Source organism: Phocoena sinus, chromosome 15 (genome assembly GCF_008692025.1).
Source record: "Phocoena sinus isolate mPhoSin1 chromosome 15, mPhoSin1.pri, whole genome shotgun sequence".
In the NCBI taxonomy this organism is placed as follows: domain Eukaryota; kingdom Metazoa; phylum Chordata; class Mammalia; order Artiodactyla; family Phocoenidae; genus Phocoena; species Phocoena sinus.
In genome coordinates, this window is record NC_045777.1 from 79,928,252 (window position 1) to 79,942,084 (window position 13,833).

Sequence of the window (13,833 nt, forward strand, 5' to 3'; positions counted from 1 at the left end):
CTCCGCGGCATATGGGATCTTCCTGGACCAGGGCTCAAACCCGTGTCCCTGGTGTTGGCAGGCGAATTCTTAACCACTGTGCCACCAAGGAAGTCCCTGTGCTTGAGTTTCTGATGTGGGGACAGGTATGAATGCAAAATGGGGCCCTTTATGTTCTGAAAGTGGTTCTATCACCCCAGCTTTAGAGCAGATCCCCAGAAAAGGGGGTTCTGGGAACGTCATCTTAGGTCGGTGAATCCACAAATACACTAACAAATTGTTTGTTTTTTAATTAATTTATTTTATTTGTTTATTTGTTTGTTGCTCCACGGCATGTGGGATCATCCAGACCAGGGCTCAAATCAGTGTCCCTGCGTTGGCAGGTGGATTCTTAACCACTGCGCCACCAGGGAAGTCCACAAATTGTTAATATTTTACAAAGATGGAAGCCAACCCTGGTCAGCGGGAGGCCACCCTGTGAGCCTGCCCAGCTGTGGGCGTGCTGCCCAGGCGCCACAGAGTCCACACAGAGAAGGGGTGACTGGCGGGACCAGTCATCGCCAACACAGGCACCGTCACGCTGGCCCCCGGGGAGCCGTGCCATGAGCCAGACGCCAGCCCGGCGAGGGTCAGCTCGTGACAGCCTTGAGCAGGGTGCTTAGTGAGAACTACATTGTGGAGAATTTTTCATTAAATAATGTTTTAAATTTTCTCCAGGGCTGTATTTGGGGAAGTGCCTCCAAATCCATTGGCCCATAACATAATGGCTCAGTGGTTAAAAACAAGCTCATTGTTAAAAAGGAAAAACCAGCAACGGTTGTGGGGGCGATGACTCGCAAATGACTCATCAGGCCAGAAATCGAAGGAATCAGGATGACAGCAGGTGGAAACCAGGCAACCGGGCAGCATCCCTCCCTCCCTCTCACCCTCTGGGTTCACTTTATTCCTCTGTATCTCCGAACCACCCGTGTCACTCCATCATCCCTGCAGTCCCCAGGCCGGCCACCTGGTCTCTTGCCGGGGTGTCAGCAGCTGCCCCTTTGCTGGTCTCCCGGTACCAGCGTCCCTGATCCCCACCCGCATTCTCCTCCCAGCATCCCAAGGGACCAGATTATACACCTAATGGTGTCACACCCTTGCTCACAACACTCAGAGGGATTTCCTGCTACAAGAACAGAATCCAGATTCATCACCTCAGTCCTGAGGCCCCAGGATCCATCCCTGGCTGCCTGAATCCATGCCACCACACCCTCCGTTAGCCCCCATGCCACAGGACGTTTGCACTTGCTTTTCCCTCAGTGTAGACCATTCCTCCACTTCGCTCCCCTGCCTCTAGATCATTCCTCAGCTTCACTGTTGCTTCTTCAAGGAAGCCCTTCCTGACTCTCTCAGCTCTCCTAGAGCTGTGTTCTTTTCCTTCTCGGCACATTTTCTTTCCATTTTGTAATTAGACATTTAAAACGGCGAGCTTTTGCGTCTCCTCCACTAAACTGTAAACTCCAGGAGGGCAGGGATCACGTCTGCTTTGCTCGCCAGGGTATTCCTACAGCTAGCACAGCGCCCGGCTCCCAGTAGCTGCTTAATAAATATTTGTTGCCTGGATGCTTTATAAAAGGCGTCTTCGCACCAACTGCAGTCGGCTGGCCAGGGCACATGCTTCTTTGCCCGGTGAGGGTGTGTGACCGGTGGGTACCCTGGCTGCCCAGGAGCCTGGCGCGTCCCACCCTCTGGCTGCTACAGTGGGAGGTGCAGACTCAGGCTCCGCCACAGGTGGGGTTCCTGGGTGGGGTGAGGGGGCCGAGTCCGTGCAGAGAAGAGACACCTTTTTGTGATTCTTACAAAGACATCATATGGCTAGCGCTGGCCGGGGGACATGGCAGCAAGAGAGCCATGTCCCCGACATAATATGGGTGTTGCAGGAGCTGGGCAGTCAGAATGGCAATCATCTCTCATGCCCAGGAAGGTGGCCAGTCCCCAGGCACACACACTGTTATAGACAGAACCGTGTTCCTCACAATTCCTGTGTTGAAACCCTAACCCCCAGTGCCTCAGAATGTGACTGTATTTGGAGAGAGGGTCTTTAAAGAGGTAACGAAGTTAAGAGGTCATTAAGTAAGTTCTTGAGGGTGGGATGTAATCCAGTCTGACTGGTGTCCTTATAAGAAGAGATTGGGACACAGAGACACCCGGGATGCTGCAGAGGACAGACCGTGTGAAGAGGCAGCAATAGGGCGGCCGTGTGCCAGCCAAGGAGAGAGGCCCCAGAAGAAACCAACACTGCTTCCAGCCTCTAGAACTGTGAGGAAGTGCTGTTTAAGCAGCCTGGTCTGGGGCACCTTAGCTGGCGCAGGCTGATCCACCCACCCACCATCGCGGTGTTGCGGACGTGAGCGGTGACGGAGGCGGAGTGCACAGGGCAGGGGTCAGTGATGCGAGCCGACGGGCAGCAGCAACAGCGTGTGCAGAGGCTTGGAGGCAGGAAGGGCCATCACGCTGGCCCCTTGACCCAGCTTTCCGGGCCTTCTCCTCCCCTCCCTGTGGAGAAGCCAGAGGCCACTGCAGCCGCGTCCCGGCCCTCCCTTTTCGGCCTCTACCACTGGTCCCAGGCTTGCATGCATCAAGGAAGAGCCACGGTGGCTGCCTCTTGGCCCTAAATTGTGAGATTTCACTCCAAGGGGGCATTCTACCGAAAGAGCTTTCTGGTTTATGATTCTGGGTTTACGATGCTTTAACTAAACAGGAGAAGTGGTGAGCTGCCTGTCATGAGGGGTGTACAAGCAGACCTGGAAGGGGCTGGACCACTAGCCAGAAAGATTGTAGTAGAAAGATTCGGGGCAGGGTGGGGTCAGTGAACTGTATGTAGGGTCTTTTCCCCTTGAAATTAGCACAGACGGGTGTCTGTCAGGGTCTGGTGAGTGGCCCCGAGGTCGAGCTGGTGGCAGGGGAAGGGACTGGGTCACCTGCATTCTCCCTCTCTGCCTGAAACCCCAGGCTGCAGATCTGGTGTCTCGCCCTGCTGCGGAGGGTGAGCCCAGAGCTTCCTGTGTGCCTCCTCGGGGCAAGGTGTGATGCTTGCCATGGAGCTGGGGCCTTGTGTGGTAACACAGGGCTGGGTGGGCCTTTGGGAGCATTACCTGGCTGCCCTGTGTGTGTGTCGGGTGGGGGGGGGGTGTTCGGAACCCCACCCTGTCCCATGAGTCACCCCAAAGGTACACAGCCAGGTAGGTCCTTGGGAATAGACTATTCCCCAGGGCTTGGTATGTCCCACTCACCACCACCCCCAGCCCTTCCTGGCCCCTCTGGGCATCCTGGTCCCACTCTCTTCACACTAGGCCACATGCAGCAGCTCTGGTTGAATGCAGGACCAGGAGGGACTCCTCAAGCCCTGTGGGCCTGGGAAGGAGCCCTCACACCTGGGCCTGGGTGGACAAACGGAGCCAGCTGGGGCCCCAAGTGGGCTGTGGGTATGGACACCCCTGGTACCCAAGGGAACTTGTCCCACATCAAGCTGAGAGGGGACACTGAAGATTGCCTACATCTGTGGTGTGATTAAAAATAGCATTTCACATCAGTAGGGAAAGGACTGATTTTTCAGTATTTTAGGTTTTTTTCAGTATTGGGGTTTTTTTTGGAGGCTTCGTTACGTAGGCATGATTGATTAACCCATTGGCCGTTGATGATTAATATAACCTCCAGCCCCTCCCCCCTTCCCAGAGGTAGGGGGGATGCAGCTGGAAGTTCTAACCCTCTAATCAGGTGGCTGGTTCCCCTGGCAACCAGCCACCCCCTTCCTGTGGTTATCTAGGGGATTTCCAAAATCACCACATCAACATAAACTCAGGTGTGGTTGAAAGGAGCTTGTTATAAAAAACAAAAAACAGGCATTTCACCTTTATCACTCTGGAGCTGTTTCAGGGAACAAAGGATGCTCCTTTAGGAGCTGTGGGCTGCCCGTACCACAGACAAAGACTATAATATATATCAGAGTAGCCATAGGTAACTGATACAAGGACGCGTACCAAACTAAGGAGACTGGATGCCTAGGCGGGGAGGGCAGGAGTGGGATAGGGATGGGCGCGAAGAGAAAAAATTAAAAAATAAAAGCAGGACCTTGTGCAGAGCAGTAATGAAGGGTGCCAGAAAAACTGAGAAGGAAACGTAATCCTTTGCTCCTGCAAGGCCTCCCAATTAAACACAGATGAAAAGGGGAAAGAGAGAGAGTCCTGCCTGGGTATTAGAAGACCAAGGGTTGGTTTCCAGCCCTGCCACTGACCGTCCACGGGGCTGAGAAAGTTCTTCTCCCCGTGGGGGCCTGGTTTTCTCATCTGTATTATGAGATTAACAATCGTGCCTGCCCTGCCTGCTTCTGGGGATCTGAGATGAGTCGATGGGCAAGAATGTACTTTCAGAAGGAAGAAGCTCTTCCCATGTTATGATGTCTGCTTTCAACTGCCTTTCAAAAGACAAAAAGAGGGGAAAAAAGTAAATCTATATACTTATCAATATACATTATATTACAAAATATATGTGTATTATAAGTATATATTATATATACATGTTTTGTAAGTATACATATATTTACATATAAGTATATGTATTATATATACAAATAAGTATATATTGATATAGAGAGAGTAACATAGTGTGTGTGTGTATATATATATATAGTAAATATATATATATATATATATATATATATGGGAGGGAGAGGCTTGAGAGCAAATATAGCAAAATGTTTACAATTGTTGAATCTGGGTGGAGGCTATATGTATGGGCATTCTTCGTACTATATATTTTCAACTTTCCTAGGTATGACCATTTCTGTAATAACAGGCTGGCGAGATAAAGAAGCCTTTCCGGGGCTGGGTCTGACCGGGATTCGCCGGCTGGGCCCCAGCTGGACCGGCTCGTGTCCCCCTCTTTTCCACATCTGGGTCCAGGAGTGCTGGTCCCGCTCTCTCAGAGGCCCACACACATGCTTAACGTTCTACCTGCGCGACCTCCATGTCCCATGACTAAACGTTGATCTCAGGATGACCTGCATCTCAAGCCCGTCCAGGTAACCGCCAGACGCTGAAGTGGCCGCTTCGCGGACGGCCCTGTGCCAGCCCCTGCGAGCCCACCCCCTCCTCCCTGCCACCCCGTGAGGAAGGAGGGGTGGTTCCTGCCTTGAGGAGCTTCCAGCGGGAGGAGGGCCAGGTGTGCACAGGGATGCACTTGATATAACAATACATTTTATTGCAATGATTATAAGATGGAGGTACATGCCAGGTGCTGGGAGGACTTTAGGGGAGGCACCAAAGCCAACCAGGGGACAGTTTCTAGTGATGCCAGACCCTGGGTTAGGTAGGACTGAAGGACAAGGGTTCGCTGGGTACTTACTGCAAGGCAGCGAGGGCCCTCCGGGAGGAGCCTGGCCTGAGCCGCCTGAGAGGGGAGAAGCCTTAGAAGAGGGGTCCCAGCGACCTTTGGTTTTATTGTGTTTTTCTGTTTGTTTGTTTTGAAATATTTATTTATTTTGTGGTTGCATTGGGCACACGGGATCTTTTTTGTTGCGGTGTGCGGGCTCTTCGATGCGGTGCACGTGGGGTCTTAGTTCCCCTGCATTGCAAGGCGGATCCTTAACCACTGGACCACCAGGGAAGTCCCTCAGTGGCCTTTTGGTTGAGGCTCTCCAGGCGCACACTCAACTCCCCCGACCTCGTCTGCCTTCCTGAGTTTTTCCGCTCCGCTTTTGGCCCCCAGTTCCTTGGGGGCTGAGTCAATCACTGGTGAAATGCAGTAATGTTCAATCTTGAAAAGTCTGGAACTAGCTCGTCCGAGTAGAGAGTTGGTCACAAAAACCCTACTAGGTAATAACATAGTGTGGGTAGGAATATTCTCCTTTTTCGAAGTTCACTGAAATAAACAATTTGCACAGTTTAAGTATATTGGGAAAGGAAGATAATGCAGGTGGGCTGGTAATCAAATAGATTATATATTTGATTATATAGAGATATAAATTAAATGTGTTTTAATAACTAAAGAATATTTATAATTAATTGTTTAAAAAAATTTTTTAAGTGCTCCGCAAAGGAGTTTGAGTTTTAGGAGGGTGGCTCCAGTCAGCTATGGAGCTGGGCCGGCGGGGGTGGGGGCTGGTGCTTGGGGCAGGGGACCACCCTGAGGGTCTGCTGCTCCAGTCCAGGTGAGAGGTTGTCGGTACACTCTCTGCCCGCCGGCCCTGGGCCCCATCCGGGCACCTTCTGTCTCGAGGAGGGATTGCCCTGCTCTGGCAGTGGCCAGAGATGGAGGAAGGAGAGAGGGCAGGTCACCTGGATAAGGAGGGGAGGGAGGGTGATGTTGGGGAGCCCCCTTCCGGGGCCAGGCGGTAGGGGGACAGCAGGGAGGGAGTGCCCCTAGGCTTGCCTTGGGGGGTGATGCTCCAATTCTGGGTCTGGCCCGGCTGGCTGGGTGGTCTTGGACAAGCCCCCTTCCCTGCTTTATGCCTCGTCTGAGAAATGAGGATAACTCCCTTCTGCAGAGGGGGGCCGTGGGGAGCCGTGGTTGCCAGGTTGGGGGACCATTTGGACAAGGAGATTCCACAAGGCACGGCAGGGCTGTCCCTGGGGCTGCCTGGACCCCAGGACTGGCTCTTCTTTCCGTGGCCCCTCCCCAGCCAGGCCCTCCTGGACCCCCCTCCTGGAGCGGGGGTGGGGTGCAGTTTTCCTCTTCAGACCCCTCCCTTGCAATGCCAAATCCTTGGGGCCAGCACATTCAGCCCCTAAGCGGTCCAACCAGTTGTCTGGGAGAAAGGGGGCACGTGGGAGGGGCAGCAGGAGGTGCCAGAAGCAGCCTCCCCCAGCCCAACACGCACAGCGGAGCCTCTGGGGCTCCGGATGCTGCAGACAGACCCTCGGACAGACAGACAGTTGGACACTTGGCCTGGCCATGAGGCTCAGCGGGGGACAGTCTTCTCTTCTGACAGCACTGTTGCCGCTGCTGACCTGCCTCCATCTGGGGATGAGTCTGGGTGAGCGAGGGTCGGGCAGGGCAGGGGTGCCTACTGTGCTTCAGGCTTAAGGAAGACAGACCCCACCTCCCCCGCCGCCTCCTGAGCCCAGAGTCTGGGGACTGGGTGCCAGGTGGGTCAGGGGAGACAGCCCACCAGAAGAGGTCACAAGACAGACACCTGTCCCCCTACCCCCCCCCGCCCCAAGATTGGGAGCAAGGAATGCTTCCTCCCTCTCTTTGGGCTTCTCATCTCCGTACTTCCTGAGCCCGATTCTCACCAGATGGCTCCCTCCATCCCCTCCTTCCCCCTCCTTCCCCTCCTTCCCCTCCTTCGCCTCCTCCCCGGCCCAAGGAGAGGTTTAAAGAAGTCTTCAAGGATAACACTTACCCCAAAAGAAGCTCTCCAAGGGGGTCTACAGTCATTGTTCACTGTTGGGCTCTCAAACTGGAGGGACTTAGAGATGCAGCCCCCATGCCCCCGTCTCTGCTGTTCCATGTCTTTCCTCTCTTTTAAGCAAACATTAAGTACCTGCTGTATGCCGTGTGCCCTGGGCCTCAGCGTTAGAGCCAAGAGCTCTGAGAGAGGAGGGTTCTAGCCCTGAACCCTTGGGGTTGAGCTGAATTAAATGGAAATGAATTGCATTGAACTGAACTGAAAGAGGGAGAGGGTTCTGGAGACTTCCATAAAGCCCACCTCATCTTTCTTCTGCTCTCCAGTATCTGGGGCTGAGGGACACCTCAGGGGGCCTGGAAAGGAATTAGGGGTTCTGAGCTCTCCAAGCAGAGCAGCAAGGCTAGACAGAGCTGTGAGGGGCTGAGAGGGGGACAAGTTCTCTAAGGGGAGGGAGCCTTGGGGCGGAGTGGGAGGTGCAGAGCACTGGGTGGGCAGGAGAGGCCACCCTAGGATCTGAGCCAGGACACTTCCTCGAGGCCCACCTCTGGGCCTAGGGTCTTCCTGTGTCACACCCGCGCCCCCCCCCAAGCCATTCATTCCTCTCATCAAGCAAACCAACCTAGACTGTGTGGATGGAGCTGGGGGGGTACTTGAAAGGTGGGTAAACTGAGGCCCACAGAGCGTCAGAGCTCAAGGTCACTGGGCTCTGTCAAGAGCCCGGCCTAAGGTTTGGGCTTGGGCTCAGGCTGCCCCAAATCTGAGTGTCACCCCAGCAGGACCTAAGACGCCTCCCGCAGAAGAGCTGTGCATGCAGCTGGGGAAGGGTCTCCTGTGCCTCCACCTGTCCTCCTTCCCCAGGCCCTGCCCATCACTGAGACCCCGGTGACGCAGGGGGGCAAGGCTTCCCCCCGACCTCCCACGGTGCCCACCCCTAATAGGCTCCCAAGGCAGGGGCCAGGGGCCGGACACGGAAGTGCCAAGGAGCATTCCTGGTTAACGCCTGACCAGAGCTCCCAGGAAAAGCCCTAACTCCTCCCACTGACAGGGGCTTCCAGGGCCATGAGCCCGTCCCCCCCCAGACGAGCCGCTGGGGACTTGGTCGTGCTGTTGAGCCTCTTCTCTCTGCCCGCACCGGCCCCAGAGCGCATCAGCTACGCGCCCCAGCTCTCAAGCGCCACCCTGGCAGGGAGACTTACCCAGCCCACCTTCACACTGGAGCAGCCGCGGGGCCAGTTCAGTCACCTTAACGTCGCCGACTTTGACACCATCTGGCTGGTGTTGGCCCACAGCCATGGTGGGTGCTGCTGGGGCAGGCCTCGCTTTCCCCTCTGTGAAATGGGCAGGCGGGCCTGAAGGGAGCAGGGGTAGGTGCTGCCAGGGATGTGGCCTGAGGCTGTCTGGCCTGGCGGGATGGGGTAGCGCCCATGCATCCCCCACCTTCTGACCCTCGGTGCCACCCTCAGCCACCCAGAGCTTCACTGCCCCACAGAGGGTGGAGGACACCCCGGTCCCTGCCAACTTGCCCCAGAGGGGCTACTACGTCACGCTGAGGACCAGCTGAGCACTCTTCCCCGGGCGGCCAGCCCGGCAATGAGCTCCGGGTCCTCCGTGTCGCCAACGATACCCGCTGCTCCCCGATGACAAGAGGCTGCCACCACCCCCTGCCGGGCCCGGGCCCCTACCGGTGAGCGGCCAGCCCCGCACTGGGGTGGGAGGGCTCCTGCCTGTGTCCAGACCCGAGCCTGGGTGGCTCCCAGCTGAGTGCCTGGGTTCCTGGCTCCAGTTCTGCCATTAGGAGTAGGGGGCTGGGGCCTGGGAGTCCGCGGTGAATTCTTCAGTCTTCTTGAGCAGAGGGCCCCCAACTTGAGCCCCCGCCCCCATGGGCCATGCGGACCATGTGGGTGGAGTCTCCCCATCCAGGCAGAGTGGTGGGCCCTGGCCGCATCTCTCCTCATTCAGGGCTTGATTCACTGACGTTCCGTGCTGAGGCATCTAGTCCGCTCCACACACATTTCCCAAGAGAGGACCCTGAGGGTCGCAGAGAAGGCAAGGGATGCACCCAAGGCCACACAGCTGAGACATCCCAGTCACAGCTGGGATGGAGCCCCTTCCGGTGGGCTCTGAGACTGTGCTTTTAGCTCTAGGCTGTTCCCCCCAGGCCCTGGGAGTCAGGGGGAGGGACTGACAGGCACCAGGGTTGGAGGGTTTCAGGTCCTGGGGACACCCCCACCCCCAATGCTGGGTCTCCTGTTCAGAGTGAAATTTCTGGTGGTGAGAGACAGGGGACCCATGGCTGAGACAGAGTGGTCCAGTGAGACCCACCTGCAGCAAGGTATGGGGCCAGGTGTGCCGCTCAAACTCTAAGGCTGGGGGCCCAGGGACCTGGGGGCTCCTGAGGACTCGGGGTGGATGGGGAGGAATGAGCCAGCCCCTAGTCAGTCAGAGCCACCGTTAACATCCTGCTGTCTGCAGGTGCCCCTCCCCAGGCCGCCTGCAAGCCCCGCCCCCATTGGGCTGCGGTGAGAGGCGGTTGGTCTGGAGGCTGTTCCAGGCCCCCCTTCTCAGGTCAGATCTCTTTCCTCCCTTCTCACCCCACCTGCCTGTGGGCCCCCTCACACCCTCAGCCGAGGCACTCCAGGCTGCCCCAGGGCCCCACAGCGCGGGCACCGTGGTCATCGTTGCCATCCTGTCGGTCCTGCTGGCCGTCGTCCTCACCACCCTCCTCACCCCGCTCATCTACACCTGGTTAGTGGAGAGGGTCGGGACTGCCCTGGGAGGGGTGGAGTCCCTCTCCTGGGCCACCTCTATCCTTTCCCCACGCCCCGGCCCAAGGCCCCAGCCCAGGCCCCCAGCCCAGCTTGTTCTGCTGGAAGGGTTTTCCCTGAAGGCCGAACAGGGCTAACAATTATTGATCAAGGGATCCTCAAGGTTCTAGAACCTCTAGGTGGGGGTGGTGTGTGCATTAACCCCTCCCTCTCTTGTCCCTCTGCCTGACACCTGCTGAGGGGTTGGGGCGGGGGTGGGGGGTGGGGGCACATTTTCTGAGTGCTCACCATCTGCCCCCTGGTGGCAAGAGCTGGAATTGCGAGTGGGAGCGCAGAGCAGATGTTCCAGGTGGAAGACATCCAGGTGGAGGTGAATTGCTTTTAATCTAAGCGCTGAGCTTTGACTTGAGCGCTCAAGGCTTCATCTGGGGTCTGGTGGGGAGTGGGTGTCCACAAGGCTTCCTGGAGGAAAGGGACGTCTGGTCCCCGACGAGGATTTGGAGAGGAGGGGGAGGGTCTGGGGGCAGAAGAGTGGCCAGGAAGGCCTGGGCCTTGATCCCAGCTGAGGAAATGGGCTGTATGCTGAAAGCCAGAGCGCCAGTGGCAGCTGTGATCAGGGGAAACAGGCAGATGGTGTTTTAGAGGCATCCTGGACGTGGGGAGTGGGGGAGGGGAGCGTTGCGGTGGGGTGATGACAAAGGGCAGGGAGACAGAGCTGGATTTGTGAGGTTTAGAGGAATAGCGCTCCAACCTCTAGGCAATAGAGGTTTTCCATGAGGCCCTGCATTCTTCATTCTCTCCATCTCTCCTCCCCTCCCCGCTCCCCCCCAGCTACGACACCTGTGGGAGCACGTCCATCTCTGGCCCAGGGGAGCTGGCGTGCATGAGAAGATATAACACCCACCACATGTTCAGCCCTTCAGCTGAGGGGGGCTCCTGAGAGGCTCCAGGGGGCCCCCATCTGCCTCGCCCCTGGTCCAGGCTGCAGAGCATGGCCTAGGGGCTCACCCTGCTGCTTCAGAGCCCTGGGAGAGAGTGTTTCCAAATAAGGAAGGTGGGGAGGGTGTCCTTAGTCCAAAGCTTGGGCCTGTCCCTGTCAGAAATAAATGTCCCCATTATTGGGGACAGCCCCCTGAATGGCTGTGTCATTGTACACCTGGGCAGTCTCCCTGCATCCCTGTCCCCAGCTCCTCTTGGGAGGATACAGCAACCGGGGGTGAAGCCCAGGGTCCTAGGCCAGCTGAGCCACTGGGGCAGGGCAAGCCTCTCTTCTGGCCTCAATGGCCCTGTCTGTAAAGTGGGGATGATTCCAGTGGTCCCACTGGGCCTGATGAAGCCAAACCAAGGAGGTGATCATGTTCACCTGCCCTGCGTGTCTGGCACTTGCTGGCGCCACCCCCCGCCCCCCACCTCCTCTTTTTAAAAAATATTTATTTATTTATTTGGCTGCACCAGGTCTCAGTTGCGGCACACGGGATCTTCGTTGCCGCGTGCGGGCTTAGTTGCTGCGTGGGGGGATCTAGTTCCCTGACCCAGGGTCGAACCGGGGCTCCCTGCATTGGGAGCGCAGAGTCTTAACCACCGGACCACCAGGGAAGTCCCCCCGCCTCCCCTTTGTGGTGTCCCTCCATCTGGCCTCTCCTCCTGGCTGGAGGACTTAGAACTTCTAGGCTTCACCCCGACCTCTGTGCTCACGCCGGGGTGGGGGTGTGGAAATGCGTGAGAAGCTGCAGCCCCTGGAGATGCCTGGGCTCAGACTCGGGCCCCAAACGTAATGCAGGGCACCAAGCACCTATCATCATCCACTCCACTCCAGGCCAGGCCCCCCTGGGGCCAAGATGACCCAGCAAGGTTCTGTCCTCGAGTCACCCACCGCTGTGTGGGAGAGGAGGGGAAACCAGCCAGCACAAGGGATGGAGGGAGTGCAGAGGTTTGAGGGCCGGAGGAGGCTTCCTGAGCAGGCGTGGCCTTGGAGGAGGGGCCGCACTGTGACAGGTGGACCTGGGAAGGGGACCCAGGCAGGATCAGCAGCGTGTACAAAGGCCTGGAAACCATGGTGACTGCTGGGTGGGCAGGTTGGGGACAGCTGGAGGGTGGGGTGAGGGACTGCGAGGAGGCCAGGGGATGCCCCTTGCTACGTGAAGGGCCTCACCCCCTGGGGCATGGGGCAGGGAAGGAGGGCTCTGGCTGCATGCCCAGGTGCCTGTGTCCGGGTGGTGCAAATGGCCCTAATGGGTTTATTAAGCCGGTGCACACACATCTGGCTCTTGCTGTGGAGGAAATGGTCACATGACCGGCCTGGGAGGGGCAGGGAGGGTAGGGGGGCACACAGAATTCCAGCCTCTGCCCAGCTAAGCCTTGATCTCTCCACAGCCTTTCCAGAGCAGCCATGAGCCCCAGCCCTGGGGCTGGGTGACCTTGGACAGATCACTTACCCTCTCTGAGCCTGTTTTCCCCTTAATGTAAAAGCGAAGGTTGAACTGGGTAACTCTAAGGCCCTGCACTCCACCAGCACCCAGTATGGGTCAGACACTGGCAGGAAACAGATGGCACGTTGTCTAATGGGGCAATTGAAAGCATTTACAAGGGTTTGGGCAGCATATTAAGGGGACCCAGGGCACCGATGGGGCCATAAGCACTCCTGTCCCTGAGGGGCTGGTGGTGTTTCCAGAGCCAGTGGGCAGGAGCCACGGGCAAGGGTCTGCCTGGCAGGAGCGGGGGGCTGTAGGTAGAGGGAGCCGGGGGACTAAATACCCCGGCCTGTCTCCTCCGGCCTTCTGATCGCGTGCTGACCACACCTAACCAGAAGCAAAAGGGCGGGGGGTCTGGACGGTGTGGTCCATGTGCCAGCTAGACCTGCGTCCAGAGCAGGACAGAGAGGGGCCAAGAATGGCCTTAGAGGGTACTGTGATCTGTTTTTTACTCACAGCACTTCTGACACCAAATGTGTGGGGTTTTCCTGTTTGTTTTTTATTTTTATTTTGGCCATGCCAAGTGGCTTTCAGGGCCTCAGTTCCCTGACCAGGGATTGAACCCGGGCCACAGCAGTGACAGCGCCGAATCCTAACCACTAGGCCACCAAGGAACTCCTCAAATGGGTGGGTTTTTCTCACACCAACCAATTCTCCAGCTCTCTGGACACCAACTGGCTGTCCTGCAATTGAGTTCAATTCTGACACTAATTCCCTGGAGTTAGTGCAGACCCCACAGGTAAAGGGCTCAGTCCCACAAGATCGCCCCCACCTAGATGCCAGGAATAAGTATGGGGCACCCGCACGTCTATTCAACTTGGTTACAAATAGCTTATTCCCATGATCCCCTCCTCAGATTCCATAATTTACTAGAACGGCTCACAAAACTCAGGAAAACAGTTCACTTACTATTACTAGATTATTATAAAGGATACAACTCAGGAACAGCCAGCTAGAAGAGATGCACAGGGTGAGGTATGGGGGGAGGGGTGCTGAGCTTCCATGCCCTCTCTGGGTGCACCACCTCCCAGCACCTCTGTGTGTTCATCCACCCGGAAGTTCTCCAAACCCCATTGTCTAGGGTCTTTATGGAGTTTCCATGACATAGGCACAATTGATTAAATCATTGGCCATTGATGATTGAACCAACCCCAGTGCCCTCCCTGGAGGCTGCTTAGGAAGAGTGGGGGGATAGGGCTGAAAGTTCCAGCCCTTTAGTCACATGGTTGGT

The 13,833-nt window shown here is 56.7% G+C and overlaps 1 protein-coding gene across 1 annotated transcript; it reads left to right on the forward strand.

Moving 5' to 3' along the window:
• The first annotated feature begins 6,894 nt into the window (after positions 1–6,894).
• Positions 6,895–11,071, forward strand: UPK3BL2 (uroplakin 3B like 2). Its single transcript, XM_032605244.1, is given in 7 exon segments — positions 6,895–6,991; positions 8,508–8,660; positions 8,830–8,936; positions 8,938–9,050; positions 9,622–9,698; positions 9,991–10,111; positions 10,963–11,071. Coding segments are annotated over 7 exon segments (762 nt in total). The 5' UTR covers positions 6,895–6,909.
• The last annotated feature ends 2,762 nt before the right edge of the window (positions 11,072–13,833 follow it).